The sequence below is a fragment of the Dromiciops gliroides genome, chromosome 4, assembly GCF_019393635.1.
Source record: "Dromiciops gliroides isolate mDroGli1 chromosome 4, mDroGli1.pri, whole genome shotgun sequence".
Taxonomy (NCBI): Eukaryota; Metazoa; Chordata; class Mammalia; order Microbiotheria; family Microbiotheriidae; genus Dromiciops; species Dromiciops gliroides.
In genome coordinates, this window is record NC_057864.1 from 408,419 (window position 1) to 428,151 (window position 19,733).

General features: G+C 44.6%; 1 protein-coding gene across 1 annotated transcript in view; it reads right to left on the bottom strand.

Annotated features, from left to right (window-relative positions):
• Positions 1 to 321: 321 nt before the first annotated feature.
• GIPC2 (GIPC PDZ domain containing family member 2) overlaps positions 322 to 19,733 on the bottom strand; it is a 74,034-nt gene continuing 54,622 nt past the window's right edge. Inside the window, exons 5-6 of the mRNA XM_044005431.1 lie at positions 19,572 to 19,653; positions 322 to 1,411 (exon numbers count right to left, since the gene is read on the bottom strand). Of these exons, the coding sequence (XP_043861366.1) occupies positions 1,257 to 1,411; positions 19,572 to 19,653 (237 nt within the window). The 3' untranslated portion in view covers positions 322 to 1,256. The remainder of the gene's footprint in view (positions 1,412 to 19,571; positions 19,654 to 19,733) is intronic.

Sequence of the window (19,733 nt, forward strand, 5' to 3'; positions counted from 1 at the left end):
CAATGAACAGAGCACTGGGCCTAGAGTCAGGAAGTTCAGTGGAGTTGTTTTTGTGCCGTGTCTGATTCTCTGTGTGCCTGTTGGGGGTTTCTTGGCAGAGATACTGAAGCAGTTTTACATTTCCTTCTCCATCTCATTTTATAGAAGCAGAAACTGAGGCCAACAGGGCTAAGCAACTTGCCAAGGGCCACACAGCTATAAGGTGTCTGAGGCCAGACTTGAACTCAGGAAGACCAGAGTTCAAATCTGCTCTCAGACACTACTGCTTGCCTCAGTTTCCTTCTCTGTAAATGGAGGCAATAATAGCACCTATCTCCCAGCGTGGTTATGAGAATCAAATGAGATAATAATTGTAAAGTCCCTGGAACATAGTAATCATTATTAACCAACAAATAACAAAAAATAAACCAAAAAATATCACCTACTCCCTAGGGAATTATTGTTCGCATAATCACTGGATTCAATTGAACTATACAAGAACACCTGGGAAGAAGAAACACCAAGGAAAGAACATTCCCTAGTTTGAGACATGACAATGAGGGCCCAGAGAGATTAGTGGCCTTCTTCTATCCCCTAGTAATTCAAAAGCAATGTGTCTGCCTGCTAGGGGCCTTTCCAGAGCCTCTTTTATCCCCCAATTATCTCAGCTTTACCTAAGAATAGAAAGAGAAGCGATTTGAATGCTTTAAAAAATCCCAAAATTTGAACCCCAAAATTTCCTTGCACAGTTTAAAATTCTGCAAAAGAGTTATGCAGAAAGAACAAAAAGCCATGCGTCCACTGTGGGAAATAGGAAAGCTGGGGGTATCCACATCCGTGAACACACTGAGCTAATGTTTCCAGCAATAATTTTTTTTTTTTTTGGTGAGGCAATTGGGGTTAAGTGACTTGCCCAGGGTCACACAGCTAGTAAGTGTCAAGTGTCTGAAGCCGTATTTGAACTCAGGTCCTCCTGAATCCAGGGCTGGTGCTCTATCCACTGTGCCACCTAGCTGCCCCTCCAGTGATAATATTTAGCACACATTCACAACACATAGCTGTTCTGTAAAAATTGCCCAGAAACCAGGGCAATGAGTCTGGGTTGTTTACTTTTTCATTAGGAGTAAGTGACACAAATACACACATCCCATCCAACCAGATGGTGTTCACAAGAGCATCAGAAACCTCATCCTACATAAGCGTTGTTGATGTTGTTTCAAGAAATGAGAGTTGGAGCTTCTACTCAGTAGAGGCCTTCCAAAGCAAAGCATCCCGCCTCACTGTATTCGCCCTTGCTTGGCATCACCAATGGCACCCCATACATCAAAGACAAACTCGTCTGGAAATGCGAAGTCTCCAAGAGCCTCATCTAGTGCTACAGCAAATTCATCCGGATTCAACTTGTCTTTTCCAGCTTCAAATATTGTTGTAGCTGCCAGAAAAAGGAGGAGGAGAGGGGAGAAAAGAATCAGAAAAACTGTTAAAGCATTCTCTGAAAAAAAAAAGCAGCAAAGATCAGGAGGGGGAATGGTGATCCTAAATACAATAAAACACAAAATAGCTACTTTCTAATTCTAGGATTGGTTGCTCCAGTTATTTTGGTTTTATTATTTAGGATTATGAATTATGAAGACCTAAAGAAAAAACTTTTTTCCCAATTGCAAAGACATTTAATTAAGGCATAAGACATTGTAAATAACATAAAACTAATGGTAAATAGACAGCTAAGTGGTGCAGTGGATGGCACTGGGCTTGGAATCAGGAAGACTCATCTTCTTGAGTTCAAATCTAGCCTCAGATATATACTAGCTGTGTGGCCCTCAGCAAGTCACTTAATCCTGCTTGCCTCAGTTTCCTTATCTGTAAAATAAGCTAAAGAAGGAAATGACAAACCACTGCAGTATCTCTGCTGAGAAAACCCTAAATGTGGGTCACAAAGAATCAGAAACAAGTGAAAAATGACTCAACAACAACAAATTGTAAATAATAAGAATCAACTTCCAGAAAAATTCTGTCCCCTCATAAGCAAATAGGTGAGATATCATCCACCTGCCAGGGGCATGTGGTATAAAACACTCGGTGATACTTTATGAGAGAGCCGGGAAGGAACATAAGCAGAGAATCACTCCCTCTTCTCCTCTTAGCATGATGTCAGTTGTGGGAAGAGGGTTGGATTTGTGGGGCTTTGGGAGATTTCTTGGGGCCCGGGAGACTTGGGGGGGTTTGGGAGGACCCCCAGGCCAGATCTCATCTCGAACATTCACATAAGCTGTATGACCCTGGTCAATCAACCTGCCTCTCCAAGACTCAGTAAACGTTCCTGTAAAAGGAGTCAAACCACACTGTAGCGCCCACTTCCCAGAGTTGTGTGGGAAGACTTTGGCCAAGATCCTTTTTACCAAAGTGCTTTCTGTGACTACATTCTGGCAGGTTTGGGTCACAAATCCTAACAGGGCTTTGGAAGAGTCTGGCTAAATCATGAGGAATGCTTTAACGCCCCTCAGGAAAGATACATGTCTCTCTGAACTCAGACTAAGATAAACAGGAGCCACAAAAAGCTATTTCGCACAGGGTATTGCCAGACTGAGCATTTAGGAGACACAAGGCTGACCTCTTGGGCTACGATTTCTCCACCATTTCTCCTGACATGTCTCTTGCCCTTTTCTCTTCTTTCTCTAGGTTCTCAAAGAGCTCAGCCACCCTGGTGGATTCCACAATTTTCCCTCTGGAAATGACAAACCCATATCTCCATCTCTAACTCTTGCTTCTTTCCCAGACTCCAGATCCACATTTCCACCTAAATAGTGGACATCTCAGTGGATTTGTGTTCGAATCATGCCTCTGACACTTATGGCCTATATCAACTTGGATAGATCATAAACTATGAGCAATTCAATTCCCATTGAACAGAACAATGTATTTGAAGTCAGAGGTCCTCAACCCCCTCCCAGTTCTGCTGCTTACTACCTGTGGGCCCTGGGCAAGTCACTGAATCTCCCTCAGCCTCTGTAAAATGAAGTGTTAAGACTTGAGAACTGCGATCAGTACAATGTCCAACCACAATTCCAAAGGACTGATGACTGATGACATCCCCCTACTGACGTAAGACACAGAATGAAACACACATTCTCAGTTAGGAGCCAGTGTGAGAATTGAGTTTGTTTGACTGTTATTTGTTACAAGGGCTTTGTTCTTCTATTTCCCAGTTGGCTCTGGGGCGGAGGCAGAATAGAGATAAGGGTGAAGTAGTAAATCAGAAAAGAAAGAAAAGATGACCGCCAAAGCATCTTTTTAAAAAAACCACCAAAGACACCAGAAAGAATCCCAAAGGGGACAGCTTTGAAAGTGATATGTTGAATTTGTAACACATTTTTTAAAAAAAATCAACTTGTACCCTTGGAGAGCAGGAGTCCCAGGTGCAGTCCTCTTTTCTCTTCTACTGTGCATGTGGGAATGGTGATTTTATGTGATGTTCAAGGTCAGAAGAAAAATTATGAATTAATAAAATGGGTTAGATTGGACAACCTCTAAGGTTTTCTGGTCTAAATCGATGGGCCTATGAACATACATCAAGCTCCATATGTCATTTCCCTTCTCTCCCTCCCAAACCAGTCCTTGTTGTCTTCCCTTGTAATTTCTGCAGAAACCCCAGTTTGAGACCCTTGCAGTGATCTTGACTTCTCTCCCTTCTGTACCCCCAACTCCACTCAGGCCCCAAGACCTTTGGACTCCACCCTGGTTCTCCTTTGCAGTCTCTGTGCCAGAACTCCAGCATGTGCTCTGGTCTTATGAAGCCTGCACCTGCCGGCCTTACTGCTGTGACCCCATCACTCCCACACACAAATAAGCCAACGTCATCCACAGTCTGATCCCAGCCTGTCTGGCCTCACCCTGCCTCATCTGGTCCCCATGAAATCTGTGGGTAGATTCCAGGTAGATCCATGAACTTGGACAGGAAAAAAGCATCTTTATTCTTACCAACGCTAATGAAATGTAGCATTACCTACCATGGGGGGGCAATTCTGAGGGAGGGTCCCATAGGGCTCACCAGACTATGAAAGGGATCTGCGACATGCACTAAAAAGGACCTAAACGGTTGCCTCTTCTCCACCAACCCTAAGTTACAGCTAAATTGAGAGGAGTGGCTACTGGAACCTGGAAGAGACCTCACTGGTCATCTAATCCAACCTCTCATTTTACTGATGAGGAAACTGAGGCTGAGAGACAAGAAGGCACTTGCCCAAGGTCTCCTCGTGTCTCAAAAATACATTCTCATGCTGAGGCAAGTCACCAAAAAAAAAAAAAAGAACACATGGCATCTACTACTGACTTAACAGAAGATTGGCAACTAGGTGGTGCTACGGTGCACAGAGAGCTGGGCTTAGAGTCAGGAAGACCTGAGTTCAATTTCTGCCTCAGACACTTTCCAGCTATGTGACACTAGGCAAGTCACTTAACCTTTGTCTGCCTCAGTTTCCTCGATGGTAAAATGAGATCATAACAGCACCTACCTCCCAGGTTGTTATGAGGATCAAATGAGGCAATAATGGTAAGATATTTATCATAGTGCCTACTACCTAGTAAGTGCTACATAAATGTCGCTGTCATTGTTGATTGTTGTCATTCAGTCATTATTTAGTCACATTCTTTGTGACCCCATCTGGTATTTTCTAGCAAAGATATCAGAGTTTTTCCATTTTCTTCTCCAGGAAATGGAGGCAAACAAAATTAAGTGACTTGCCCAGGGTCACACAACCGGTATCTGAGAATGAATTTGAATCCAGGAAGATAAGTCTTCTTGACCTCAGGCTGGATGCTCTATCCATTGTGCCACCTAGCTGCCCATATACATGATAGGTTCCTTTTTAAAAGTAGACAAAGAACAAAGGACATAACCAAAGTCATCTTGGCACAGGCAATAGCCCATGTGAACATTTTCAAAATTCAAATCCTTAAGTCTGAGGGACCATGGATAAGAACAAGAAAGGACACAGAATAACTTGGCTGACTCAACAAAATGAAGCCAGGAGGGTTGGTCAAAAAAGGCAATGCAGAGGAAATGGGATCATTACAGAATAACTGGAACACATCTGCCAGTCAATATTCAGCAAAGCAGACTGATAACAAGGGGAAGGAGAAGCCAGCCTAGTCTGCACATGTGCAGGCACCAAAAGTGCGATTGGGAAACAATGGTTTTTCAAATGTTCATAAATCATCATGGACTGTGTGTCATATGGTTTCTGGAATGTCCTTTCAAAGTTTCCACTGGAAAATACTGTATGCCAAAGAAAAGGAGGTGAGGTGAGGATTACTAAGTTATTGAGTCAGGCAGGGAAACAGATGAATCATCTGAGCCAGAAATTCTGCTGAAATGGGAGAATATCAGTAACTTACACAGAAGAAAATCTTTGTCTTCTTTTTCATTCATTTAGAAGAGACCTCAATGGCCATGTCTTCCAACCCACTCCTGAAGATAAATTCTCACCACCACAGACTAGTCATCCAGTCTTTGTCTGAAAACCTCCAATGAGGGGAAACTCCACCTGCAAGCAAGGCTACCCATCCCACCGAAAGAACAGTCTTCCTGGAGCCTCTTTGCAGCTTCTATCCATTGCCCCCCCCCATCCTGTGTCAGCCCCCTGGGACCAACCAGGCAACCAATCAATGAATCTCCCAATAAGCATTCGTTACACACCCACTATATACCAGGAATTGTACTAATCCCTGAGATACAAAGAAAAGGTAAAAATAGAACTGATTTTTTCAGGAAGTTTGCATTTTAACAAAAAAGTCCACGTGCCCATAAGTAAAGAAATACTACATAAAACTAGATATACAAGGTAATCTTCAAGGGGAAGAGACTGGCAACAGAGGGAACCAGGAGAGGACTCTTGAAGAATATGTTGCTTGGGGAAAAATAAGATGGAATTTTAGTTGAGTTGTACAGCAAGTCAAGGATTCTAGGAGATGGGGATGAGGAGAGAAGACATTCTGGGCATGGGAGACAGCCAAGGCAAAGGCACAGAGATGAGGGATGGAGTGTCAAGGGTAAGAAACTGAAAGCAGACCAGTAAGACTAGACCCTTGGAGCCACTCAAGTATATTGGTTTCGGCAGGGAAATGATATGATCAGATTTGTGCTTTAGCAAATTAGCTGTAGAACATTATGGAAGATGGTTGGTAATAAAGAAAGACGAGGAAGGGGAGCCAGTAAGAAGGCTATGTAGGGGCAGCTAGGTGGTGTAGTTAATAAAGCACCTGTCCTGGATTCAGGAGGACCTGAGTTCAAATCTGGCCTCAGACATTAGACACTTACTAGCTGTATGACTGGGAAAGTCACTTAACCCTCATTGCCCTGCAAAAAAAAAAAAAAAAAAGAAGAAGAAGGCTATGTAATAATAGTTCAGGCAACAGATGGCAATGGCTAGAAGTAGGGTGGTAGGTGGGGGAGTTGAAAGGAAGGAATGTTATCCAAGAGTTGTTTGGACAAAGAAGCAAATGAATTTGGCAACTGATGGAAGATCTAGGCTGAGTAGGAGCAAGGAAGGGCAGTTCAGTGACACCTTAGTGCACAGAGTGCTGGGTCAGGAGTCAGGAAGACCTTTTCCTGAGTTCAAATCTGGCCTGAGACACTTACTAGCTGTGTAACTCTGGGTGAGTCACTTAGTCCTGTTGCCTCAGTTTCCTCATCTGTAAAATGAGCTGGAGAAGTAAATGGCAAGCCACTCCAGCATCTTTGCCAAGAAAATCCCAGATGGGGTCATGAAGAGTTGGACACAACTGAAAAAAGACTAAACAATCATAACAACAAGGGTAAAGAGTTGCTGAGGAAGATACTGAAGCTTCCAATCTTGCTGACTGGAAGGATATTGGTAGCCTCAACATAATAAAGAAATGTGGAAGAGGGGCCAGTTTGGATGAAAAGATAATGAGTTCTGTTTGGGATACTTGTTGAGTTTGAAATGGGATATTCAGTTTTAAGATTGGTCATCCAGTCCAAAATGTCATATAAATAGCTGGTGATGAGGGATCAGAGTTCAGAAGAGAAGCTAGAGCTGAGTAAAGAGAACTGGAAATCATCTGTATAGAGGTGATCACTGGAGCTATTGGACCTTGTGAAAGCACCAAGTGACAGAGGAGAGAGGGAAAAGACCATGGATAGAACCTTGGAGGGTCACCAAAAACAAACCAATCAAACAATCAAAACAAGCAGAGGGGAGCATTCGGGAGAAGAAAGTGCTCAATAGTGTCAAGTATAAAGAACCCAAGAACCAAGGATAAGAACTAGAAAAATCTAGTGTCAATTAAAAAATCATTTTAACTTTGGAAAGAGTAGTGTCAATTGAAAAATGAAGTTAGATGAGAGTGAGAGGAGAGGAAGGGTAGGCTACAAGTATACATACCTTTAAAAAATAATAAACATTTTTATTTAAAGTTTTAAATTCAAAATTCTATCCCTCCTTCCCATGCCCCTACACCTCCCTGAGGTGATAAGCAATCAGATATAGGTTATGCATGCACAATTATGTAAAACATTACAATATTAGTCATTTTGTATAAGAAAACTTAAAAAAAGAAAAAAGTGAAAAATATGCTTCAGTCTGTGTTCAATCAATGTCAGTTCTTTCTTTAGAGGTGGATAGTGTGCCTTATCATTAGTTTTTAGGGATTATCTTGGATCACTGTATTGTGTGGATAGCTTTTTTTAAAAAGATTAACTGAAAACCCACTGTTGGTGAAGTTGTGAACAGATCCAATCATTCTGGAGAGCAATTTGGAACTATGCCCAAAGGGCTATAGAACTGTGTATACTCTTTGATCCAGCAATACCACTGCTAGGTGTATACCACAAGGACATCCACAAAAAGAGAAAAAGACCTATTTGTACAGAAATATTTCTAGCAGCTCTTTTTGTGGTGGATAAGAATTGGACATCAAAGGGATGTCCATCAATTGGGGAACAGATAAACAAGCTGTGGTATATTATGGTGATGGAATATTATTGTGCTATAAGAAAGGGCAAGCATGATGACTTCAGAAAGGCCTGGAAAGACCTATATGAACTGATGTATAGTGAAGTGAGCAGAAGCAAGAGAACGTTGTGCACAGAGACAGCAATATTGTTTGATGAAGAACTGTGAATGACTTAACTATTCTCAGTAATACTATGATCCAAGACAATTCAAAAGGACTAATGATGAAGCTGACTATTCACTTCCAAAGAAATAACAGAAATTGATGGAACACAGACTGAAGCATATTATTTTCATTTTCTTTCATTTTTTCTTTTATTCAAGTTTTATTATACAAAATGACTAATATAGTAATGTTTTACATAGTTGTACAGGAATAACCAATATCTGATATACTGCCTGGGGGCTAGGGGAGGGAAGAGGAGGGTGGGAAGGAAGGATAGAATTTGGAACTCAAAACTTTAAATAAAAATTTTTATTTTTTAAAGCTTAGATGAGGAAAGGAAAGATAGAATAATAGCTATGAAGGAAGGTAGAATCTGTTGAGGATTTTGTTTTACTACAGAGAGACTTGGGTATATCTCTAGGCAGCAGGGTAGGGGCCACTTCATAGAGATACATTGAATTAGAGAAAGAGTGAGGTTGATGGTGGGGGTAGTCTTCTAGAAAAGACAAAAGTCAGTTAAGTAGCATTTATGAAATGCCAACTGTGTGCTAGGCACTGTGGTATGAACTGAGGATACAAAGAAAAGATTTAAAAGTAACACCTGCCGGGGGCAGCTAGGTGGCGCAGTGGATAAAACAACAGCCCTGGATTCAGGAGGACCTGAGTTCAAATCTGACCTCAGACACTTGACACTTACTAGCTGTGAGACCCTGGGCAAGTCACTTAACCCTCATTGACCCACTAAATAAATAATTAATTAATTAAAGTAACACCTGTCTTGGAGAAGCTCACAATCTAATGGGAGAGACAATATACATGCAAGTATATGTACAGTCAAGCATAAATTGGGGCATATTCTACAGGAAGGTACCAAGATTAAAGGGTACTGGAAAGGTTTCATTCAGGCGAGACTGTTTGAAGACAGTCAAGGGAGCCAGGATGCAGAGATGAGAAGGGAGATGGATCCCAGGTATGGGGAACAACCAGTGAAGAGGCACAGTGTCTTGTCCTTGGAATGGCAAGGAGGCTAGTGTCGCTAGATCAAAGACTACATGGAGTGTAAGGGGCAGCTAGGTGGTGCAGTGGATAAAGCACTGGCCTTGGATTCAGGAGGACCTGAGTTCAAATCTGGCTTCAGACACTTGAAACTTAACTAGCTGTGTGACCCTGGGCAAGTCACTTAACCCTCCTTGCCCTGCAAAAACAAAAACAAAAGAAGAATACATGGAGTGTAAGAAGACAAGAAAGGTAGGAAGAGGACAAGTTATAAGGAGCTTTAAAAGTCAAACAGAGGGGGGCAGCTAGATAGCACAGTGGATAGAGCACAGGCCCTGAAGTCAAGAGTACCTGAGTTCAAATCCAGCCTCAGACACTTAACACTAGCTGTGTGACCCTGGGCAAGTCACTTAACCCCAATTGCTACACACACACACACACAAAAAAAAAATTAAAAGTCAAACAGAGGATTTTCTACTTTATCCAGGAGTTAATAGGGAACCCTTGGTGTTTATTGAGTTGGGGGGAGAGGAGTGATATGGTCAGACCAGTGTTTTAGGAAGCTCCATTCAACAGAGGAGTAAAGGACAGATTGGGGTGGGCAGAGACTTGAGACAAGAGGACCAATCGGTAGACTAACAGAATAGTCCAGGTATGAGGTGATGAGTGCCTGATGGAGATTAGGTGCCGTACTTTGAGAGATGTCATGAAGGTAAAAACAATAGAGCTTGAAAACTGATGGGATGTCAAGGGTGAGAGAGAGTGAGGAGTTGAGGATGGTTCTGACCGGGTGCCCGAGAGGAGGATGTGTCCTAGACAATAATAGGGAAGTTAGGAAAAGAAGAAGGAATAGGAGGAAAGATGTCTTGGACATGGCAAGTTTAAGATGTCTATGGGACATCCAGCTTGAGATGTTCAAAAGGCAGCTGAAAGTCTGAAGGTCAAGAGAGAAGTGAGGGCTGGATAGGAAGATTTGAGAGCCCTCAGCACAAAGAGCACTGAATCCAAAGGAGTTGGTGAGATCACCAAGTGAAGTAGTATGGAGGGAGAAAAAAGAAGGCCCAGGACAGAGTCCTGTGGGGCACCACTGATGGACTAACAGGCATAACCTGGATGAAGATACAGCAAAGGAGATGGAGGAGGTCTCAGGTAGGCAAGAGGAGAACCAGGAGACAGAAATGTCAGACAAGCCTGGAGAGAAGAGAGTGGTGGACAGTACAAAGGCTGTAGGGAGGTGAAGGACAAGGACTGAGAAGCCTGTTGGATTTGGCAGCCAGGGGATCACTGGGCCCTGTGGAGATGAACTGGTGATGTTGGAAGCCAGATTGTAAGGGGTTAAGAAGAGAGTGAGAGGAGAGGAAGAGGAGGGAAAGGGGTGCACTTGTTCTAGAGCAAGGTGTGATATTCATCCAGTCTTTGGTTGTTCAAGAGCAGGGACACTCACACTTTTTGGTCTCAGGACCCCTTTAAACTCTTTTTTGTGGGGGGGGGGCAATGAGGGTTAAGTGACTTGCTCAGGGTTCCAACAAGGTTTTGTTTGTTTGTTCTGGCAAACATTTAACACCCACCTCTCCAAAAACATAGGACACACTTTTAAGTTCAATCTGCATCACTTTCTTAAATCTAGAAAATAAACAGAACAATAAATCAAGCCCCAATTGGTAGCATTTGCTGATTTCAAAGGTGTAAAAGTTCATGCTGAATTTTTAACAACTGACTCTCTCTAGCCAGTACAAACTGTCTCCAGCCCAGGCCTGGTTATAGTTATTAATAGTTACCATATTAGAAATTAAAACTGCCAGTGTTCCCTGTATCATCAACATTATGTGTTGATCAACTGTGATCGACTAGATTCTTCTCACCAATACAACAGAACAAGAAAGTTCCAAAGGACTCATGATGGAAAAGGCTCTCCAAATCCAGGAAAAAAAAAAGGAACTGTGGAAGATGGACGCAGATTGGACCATACTGTTTTTCTTTTTTGAGGTTTTTCCTTTTTGCTCTGATTCTTCTCATATAACATGACTAATGCAGAAATATGTTTAATGTTATTATATATATATATGCATGTATATCTCTCTATATATAACCTATATCAGATTACCTGTTGTCTAGGGGAGGGGGGAGGGATGGGAGGGAGGGAGAAAAATTTGAAATTGGAAATCTTATCTAAACAAATGTTGAAAACTAAAATTAATTAATTTTGTTTTAAAAACTCCTAATGTTCCTATTAAAACAGTTCTAACCTTTTATATACCCCACAAAGGTGCTGAAGACCCCCAGGGGTCCCTGGGCCCTACTTTAAGAAGCCTGGAAGTGGGGGCAGCTAGGTGGTGCAGTGAATAGAGCACTGGCCCTGGATTCAGGAGTACCTGAGTTCAAATCCAGCCTCAGACACTTGACACTTACTAGCTGTGTGGCCTTGGACAAGTCATTTAACCCTCATTGCCCAAACAAAAAAAAACAAACAAAAAAAGAAGCCTGGAAGTAACAGAGCATAGAGGGCAGATTACTGGGTTGAGTTAGGCAGGTCTGGGTTCAGATCACTCCGTGTGACTCGACAGCTCCCCAGGACTTGTCTGTGTAGTCCCAGATATGTGGCATAAAATCTGGAATTCAGATCTCTCCAGGGCTCCAATCTAAGGCATGAAGGATATCAAACACAGTGGAGAAAACAAGACACGTGCCATGAAGGACCTAAGAAGGCAAGGAAGCCCCCCAGGTGAGCCTTCCCACAGGTATGGAGAAATCCATTCCCTGGGGGCACCACAGGATTCTAGTTTCCTCCTCTCTGATTTTGCTTTAAGAAAAGAGCAAGTTCTTGACACATGGTTTTGATTTGCACCAGATTTGAGTCCAGGTTCATGTTCAAGGTCGTCTCATTGGGGCCCTACAACCTCTCAGCTTAGAGTGTTTTTCAAACCTATTGGGGGGGGGGGGCCTCAGGAACAAGTTATCCAGATGTTGTGAGAAGCAAATGAGACAACAGATATAAATATGAATGTATACATGATGGCGGAATAAAAAAGGCAGATATGGGGAGAAAAGCAGCAGGAGAGAGAGGGAGACAGAGACACAGAAAGAGACAGAGGCGGGAAGTGGTATATTATTAGAATTGGGTAGCACAATGAATAGAGCACTGTAACGATTGGAATGACACCACCTGCTGGAGACTTACTGTAGAAGAGTTCTGCCCATGAAGCTAAGGTCTTTGAGGGCAAGACCAGGAGTCAGGAAGTGACACGGGCTAGTGGGAGGAGGAAGGAAGAGACTGGTGCTCAGTCTCGCTTTTTTTCCTTTGGACTCTGGTGGAGAGCGGAGCTAGAAATGTGCTCTCCCTTTAATATATAGAAATCAAGGCCTTTCTCTCTCTTTACCAAAATGCTTATTCTCCTTAATAAATGCTTAAAAGTCTAACTCTTGCTAAAGCTTATAATTTATTGGCGACCACTCATTGGATATTTTAGACAGACTAGCTAGAATTTTAGCCCTTAACAGCATTGAACCTGGAGTAAGGAAGTTTCATTGTTGTTGTTCAGCTGTTTCATTCAAGTTCAACTCTTTGTGACCCCATTTTGGGTTTTCTTGGCAGAGATATTGGAGTGGCTTGCCATTTCCTTCTCCAGTTCATTTTACAGATGAGGAAACTAAGGCAAACAGGGTTAAGTGACTTGCCCAAGACCACACAGCTAGTATATGACTGAGGCTGGATTTGAACTCAGGTCTTCCCATCACTAGGTCTGTGACTATATGCTGCCCCTAGGAGTCAGGAACACCTGAGTTCAAATCTGGCTTTGGACACTTAGCTGTGTGATTCTGGGCAAGTCATTTGAACTTTGTCTGCCTTAGTTTTCTCCTCTGTAAATTGGGGGTGACAATAGCACTCATTTCCAGGATTTTGTGAGAATAAAATGAAATACTCTTTTGGTCAAGGGCGGCCAAGAGTAAAAAGTTCTCCAGTTGCTAATGACTAATTCAGGAGCCTCCTCACCACAGCTACCTGGCCCATTTGGAATTAACACCTGTTTCCAGGCTCATCACTCACTCAGCAAGTGTTTTAATATGCACCTACTATGGGCCAGTCCCTGGCCTGAGCCCCAAGATACAAAGAAAGGCAAGAGCCGGTCTTTTGCTCCCAAAGCTGACATTGTAATGAGGGAGGAGAGTAGATGGAAGAGTGAGAGAAACTTGCTCAGACAGGAAGAAAACTGACACGAGAGACCCCCTCCTCCCCAAAAAGAACAATCTCGCGTGAACAATCAGGCTCGCCCCAATACACAGAGAGTCCGTGAAAAATCCCTTTGGAGGTAGTTTGCATGAGCCCCTCTCCCAGGCATCTCTCCCAGGAGCACGCAAGTCCCTGGAGGGCAGGCTCTGTCTCCCTTTTCCGTCTCTGGCCGTGCCCAGGGCGGAGCCTGGCACCCCTGGGTGCTCAGTAAATCCCGGGGTCGGTGGCCTGGCTCTTTGGATGCTGCGGGGCTGGAGCCCCATAGACGAGGCTGGGGGGAGGGGGGGGGGAGGGGGCAGGAAAAGAAGAGAGGGCGGAAGGATGGAGCTGGAGCATCCCTGTCCAGGCTCTGGGCTCCTGGGCTGGAGATGAGAGAAGTGAGCTTGAGAGTCAGGGAGTCCCAGCTGGGCATTAATTCCCTGTGCTCCGCCTCCATTCTCTCTCTCACCTGCAAAGATGGGACTAGAGGCCTGGATCAGCCCTCAAGCCCCTTTAGAAAGCGCTAAGGAACTAGGATAGCGACCTGCTGCCCTCTGGTGGCCGCCCTAGGGAACTCGTCCCACTCGTCCATACTAAGTCATCTTAAGGGTATTTTTCTTTTTGTTTGTTTGTTTTTGTTTTTGTTTTTTTCTTTTCTGGGCAATGGGGGTTAAGCGACTTGCCCAGGGTCACACGGCTAGTGTCAAGTGTCTGAGGCCGGATTTGAACTCAGGTACTCCTGAATCCAGGGCCGGTGCTTTATCCACTGCGCCACCTAGCCGCCCCCTAAGGGTATTTTTCAAGCCAGTTTCTTCCCACCACTTTTGAATATGTGTAGGGAGAAGGGAAGAGGGAATAAGCATTTATGTGGTGCCTACTGTGTGCCAGGCATTATGGTAAGAGGTTTTGGGGTTTTGGTTTTTTTTTTTTTACAAATATCATCTAGTTTGATCTTCACAACAACCCTGAGCCATTCTTATCCCAATTCTACAACGGAGGAAACTGAAGCAAATGGAGAGTAAGTGACTTGCCCAGAGTCACTTTGTAAGTAAGGTGGGATTTGAACTCAGGTCTTCCTATCTCCAGGCCCAGAGCTCTGAACTGTGATGCGCCCCCCCCCCCCCCAGCTGACTCTACAGGTGGTGTACAATACTTCTTGTAGCCAGACCACATCTTGGTTCCTGGGTTCAGTTCTGTATGACACTTTTTTTCAAGGACATTGACTCGAGCATGTGGGGAGGGGAAGGGCCTTGAGTCATGCCTCAGATGGACCAACCAAAGCACCTGCACACCTGCCCTCCACATCTTCAAGTTTCTCAAGGACTCTGGAGAACAAGAGGAATAAGTCTCATTCTCTTCTGGCCGCAGAGGCAGGACCGGGAGAAGTCAGTCCAGGGCGGATGAAGTTCCCCACAGAGTCCTGCCCCAAAGTGGGATGAGCTGCCTCGAGGTCATGGCGGACACCTCCCCCCAACCATCCTGCCCTGAGGTCATGGCGGACGCCTCCCCCCAACCATCCTGCAGCAAAGACTGTTGGACAGAATATTCTTCCAGGGTTCTGGGTTGGACTAGGTGGCCCCTGAGGTCCCTTCCAACTCTGAAATTCTGGGATTCTGTGAAATCCTAGAATGCAATGGTAATGGGGGGTGATATTGGGCAAAGCCCCCTCCCCACAACATCACTAGAGTGGAACCAGTTGGGAGGCCTGGGTTCAGTTTCTGTTCATGGCCTTACTGGAAGGGTGGCCCAAGAGCTCTCACCACCTCTGTGTCTCCTTCCTGCAAAGAGGGAATGAAAATACTAGCACCACAAAAATAATTTACAGAAATTATTTTGTAAGGCTTAAAATGACAAATCAATCAATGGTTGTGCTTGCATTAAACACCCAGGGATACATGAGCATTCATTTTGTGACCCCTTTGCATAAAAAACTCCCAACATCAGATCTGTCAGCCTTCAATGTCACCTGCACCTAGAGCCATCAGCCTCCCCACCTTGGGTCATTTCCTCCTTCCAATCCATTCGACCCACTGATGACAGATCAATCTTCCTTATGCATAGATCATGCCAACCTTCCCAGACTGATCTCATGTGACTTTCCGCTCTGTGTACTCTATGCCTCCTGCTCCTTGTGCCCTGCAGAGATCTCACCTCCAAGCCTTTGTGGATGCTGTTACTTAACTCAGGAATGCCCTCACCTCCCCAACTACCACATCTACCTGTTGAAATCCTACCAAGTGATAGTGATGGGGGGGGGGGCGCGCGCCTGGAATAGGAAGGAAGAAAAAGGGAAAAGGGGGAGGGGAGGGGAAGACGACTGGATTGTGAAGTTCCTTGAGGTCACAATCGGGTGCAGGAATTGTGTGGGTACAAGGGCGAGGGTGAAGGAACTCAGCTGAATACAAGGAAATACAAGGAAACTCCTCCTAATAAGCTGTTCCAACAGGGAAAGGGCTGCCGCAGGAAACAGCCAGTCACCCTTCCCTTGAGATCTTGAAGCAGAGGTTAGACCAGAACCATTTGTTCTAGGAGCCTCAGACCCATCCAGCCCAGCCCCTGGTTTTACAAATCAGGGACTGAGTCCCAGGGAGTGAAGTGACTTGCCCAAGATCACAAAGGTAGGCTGTGTCAGAGGAGGATTTGAACCCTGATCATCTAACTCCAGGGTGAGGGCTCTCTCCATGGTGCTACATAGGACGTGGAGTCTGTTCAGGTCTCTCACACTCTTACCCTTGTTCCATTCTGCGTTATATTTGTGCCCCCTAGTGGCACAGACTGTGCCTTGGCTCTTCGCACCTTTGTTGGCTTGAAGAATTAACAACTGGGAAAGTCAGAAACTACCTGGAGGGCAACACAGGGTCAGAGACGTCCATAACTTGTTCTGGTTTATAGGCATGACTGATCCTATCTCTCATCATTGTGTAATGTGCCAATGGGAGTCATTGGCTAGAAACAACTAATTAATTTTATAAGGACAAGCGGGGGGAGGTGGCCTGAAACCATAACAAATAAACAATTTTAGGCGGATATGTCTGGTCCTGGAAATTTCTGGATTCTTTTGTTTTTCATGGTTTCCATGGGGAGTCTCTCTCACTTTTTGCTAAGCCTATTGGTACAGAGAAACTGTAACAAGCAAAATTAGATCTAATTTTTGTGTAGAGATCCTATGTGTCTCACCTCCCAGATCTAAGGCTCTGTGAGAATTGGAATGACACCCCCTGCTGAAAGGGATATAGTAAGCTCCGGCCTGAAAAGAAACCGTGTGACTTTAGCGTCCGGAAGTGACCTTTTCTGGGGTTTCGAAGGTCAGATCAGTGTCAGGAAGTGATGCTTGCTATGGGTCCTGTCAATCAAAGTTACCAGCCAATTAGCTTGGAGCTGTGTGGATGGCTCTTTTTCCTGTTTCACAAGAGGTTCTGGAAGTAGCCTTGGAAGTGTGGGTCTTTTGGGTTCCTGACCTCGGCTTGGCGGGTCGGATGCTGGGGTCTATTAGATAGTTAGAGATAGTTAGATTTTTACCTCTCTCTCTCTCTCTCTCTCTCCTTACCAATGACTGAGGCACTTTTTTTTGCAGGGCAATGAGGGTTAAGTGACTTGCCCAGGGTCACACAGCTAGTAAGTGTCAAGCATCTGAGGCTAAATTTGAACTCAGGTCCTCCTGAATCCAGGACCAGTGCTTTATCCACTGCACCACCTAGCTGCCCCCCCCATGATGCACTTTTAATAAATACTTAAAAGTCTAAACTCTTGCTAAAGCTTCTAATTTAAGGCAACCACTCATTAGGTTTTAGACATCATTGCTAGAAATGTTAGCCCCTTACAGTTCCTTCTACTCTAAATCTATGATCCACTAGATAAAATGATAGATTCCCAAATCACCTTCTCTGGCCATCAGACCATAGGAGTTCCAAGCTAAGATCTACTTTTTTGATAGTTTCTTTCCCATTAGCAAAGGATACTAGATCTCCTACTGGTGGGGACCTCAGAGACCATTAGGCCCAACCCCCACATTTTACAAATAAGAAAACTGAGGCCCAGGAAGGTTAAGGGTCCTGTTCCTGGTCACACATGTAACTGACATCAGAGATAAGATTTGAACCCATGTCCTCTGATTCCAAAGTCATGGTTCTTCTTGCTGTACACACATTTGCATGAATGTCCACATTAGTGTCTACTGGTTCACAATTTGTATCAGTGCTTTTGCTCTCCCCAAATCTCTCAGACCTCCAAAAATGATAGGTTTGGGGAGAGAGGCTGCAGCCGATCTTGCTCCATCTTCACCCTAAAATTTCTGTGTTCTTTCTGTTCTGAAAAGAATCTTCAGGCACAAAGCACAATCTAAGAGCCCAACACAGGGCAGGCAACAGTCTGATAAAGAAAGGAAGCAAAGCAGGAAACAGCAGAAGAAAGAGAGGAAGGGAGAGGGGGAGCCTGATAGTGTCGGAGCAGGGTGAGTGTCTGAGGGACCGATCGTCCTCCAAGCAACAGGCAGGGAGAGCTCTCATCCTGAAGTCTCTTCTCCTGGTGTGGTTCGTGTGCCAAAGGAAGGGCACCTCCCATCCCGAGGGCGACTTGGGGGTCCTGGAGCCCTGGGCAGGCTGGGGAAGCTCAGGGCCCCTGCGGGGATCTTTGCTCATGAGTCTGTGAAGGGATTGCTCACTTTGAGTCAGAAGGAGGTGAAGATAAAGAGTTCATGGAGCTGAGAAATCAGGGGCCTGTGGACCCACCCCAGGCTCAGGAATTTGGATCTTGTCTGTCACCTCATAAGCAGTTACATGCTAGTGTGGTAAAAAGTACGCCAGTTTTTGAAGGACCACCCTTTCGGGAAGGAGCCCAACGGCCATGCATGGGCTACGCACGCCAGCCCAGCTGCTAAGCACTCCACTTCCGGGGTGCGAGCTTAAAAGGGAAGGAGAGGGGGCAGCTAGGTGGCACAGTGGATAGAGCACTGGCCCTGGAGTCAGGAGTACCTGAGTTCAAATCCGGCCTCAGACACTTACTAGCTGTGTGACCCTGGGCAAGTCACTTAACCCCAACTGCCTCACTTAAAAAAAAAAAAAAAAGGCAAGGAGAGAACAGAAGTGAGGGCTGTTGCCTGCTCTCCTGGTCCGATGACTGCACTGCTCAGACAGACGCTGACTGGAGCTCGACTCGGCCCAGCTCATGCCTGACGCGGCTTTCCTCCCCAAAGGTGGCCTTGGGCTTTTAGTGAGTTTTATACGGAATATAGACTAAGCTTAGACTTAAGACTATTTGTTTTGTATTTCTACTTTCCTATCCCTCTAATCAACATCACCTTGTAATAATTTCCAAACAATAAAAGCTCTAACTAGAGACCAGAAGCTTCTTCCATTTACTAGTCTGGGAGATAAATTAAGGGAAAGGTTAAAGAGGGGAGATTAATGCTCTCGTATCCAATTTTAAATCTCACACTAGCTAGTCACTGGGAATATAAAGACCAAAGTGAAGAGCCCAACACACACAAATGGAGGGAAATATGTACGAAATGGATATAAATTGGATTGTGGGTAATTTGAGGGAAGTCACGAGTGCCTGAGGGTTAGGAAAGACTTCATGGAAAAGAGAGTGTTTGAGCTGGGAAGGAGACCAGGGATTCCAAGTGAGGAAGGAGTGCAGTCCAGGCATAGGCACAGCCAATGCAAAACCGTGGAGATGGGAGATGGGGAGGTGGAGAGTTTATGTACCAGAAACCAGACCACAGTGTGCCAGAAGGGAAGTGATGTGTACATGTCCTGAAAGGCAGGTTAGAGAGGTGGCAGATGTGGCTGCCAGAAGGGTTAGGCCTGGCTGTGAAGGGTTTTAAATGCCCATCCGTTATTTTATAGAGGAGGAAGCAAAGATTAAATGACTTACCCAAGGTCACACAGCTTATTAGGGACATGGCCTGGCATATAGCTCCCGTCTCCTGCCACCTGGTCCAGGGCACCACCCTACATGGTTGGTCTCTGCTACTGAGGCACTTACCTTGTAAAGATTAGGCGTGCTCCTTCACAGAGGAGTCCCACCTCACATTCACACACAGTTCTTTCTCTAACATGTATTCTTCATTACCTATGAATCAGGGCTATGAACCTCTGCCTAACTTCCATATTTTACTTTGCCATTTGGGGTTATCTCTGAGATGGCCATCTCTCATTGCCTTGACTAATGATAGCTCTGAATATAATTACAAGTTGGCAATAAATGCAATTGAATAAAAAGTCATGATTTAGAAATGGCAGCATCTTACCCAGCTGAAGGTCTCGGATCCCCATGTATGACTCCAGAAGATAATCCACCTTCTCAATGGCCTTTTGGACTGTCTCAGAAGGCTTTATTAAAGACAAGAGGAAAAGGAGATAATCTCATTGGCAAAGCCATAAAAACCCTCGAGTTCTGGACCTGCCAACCC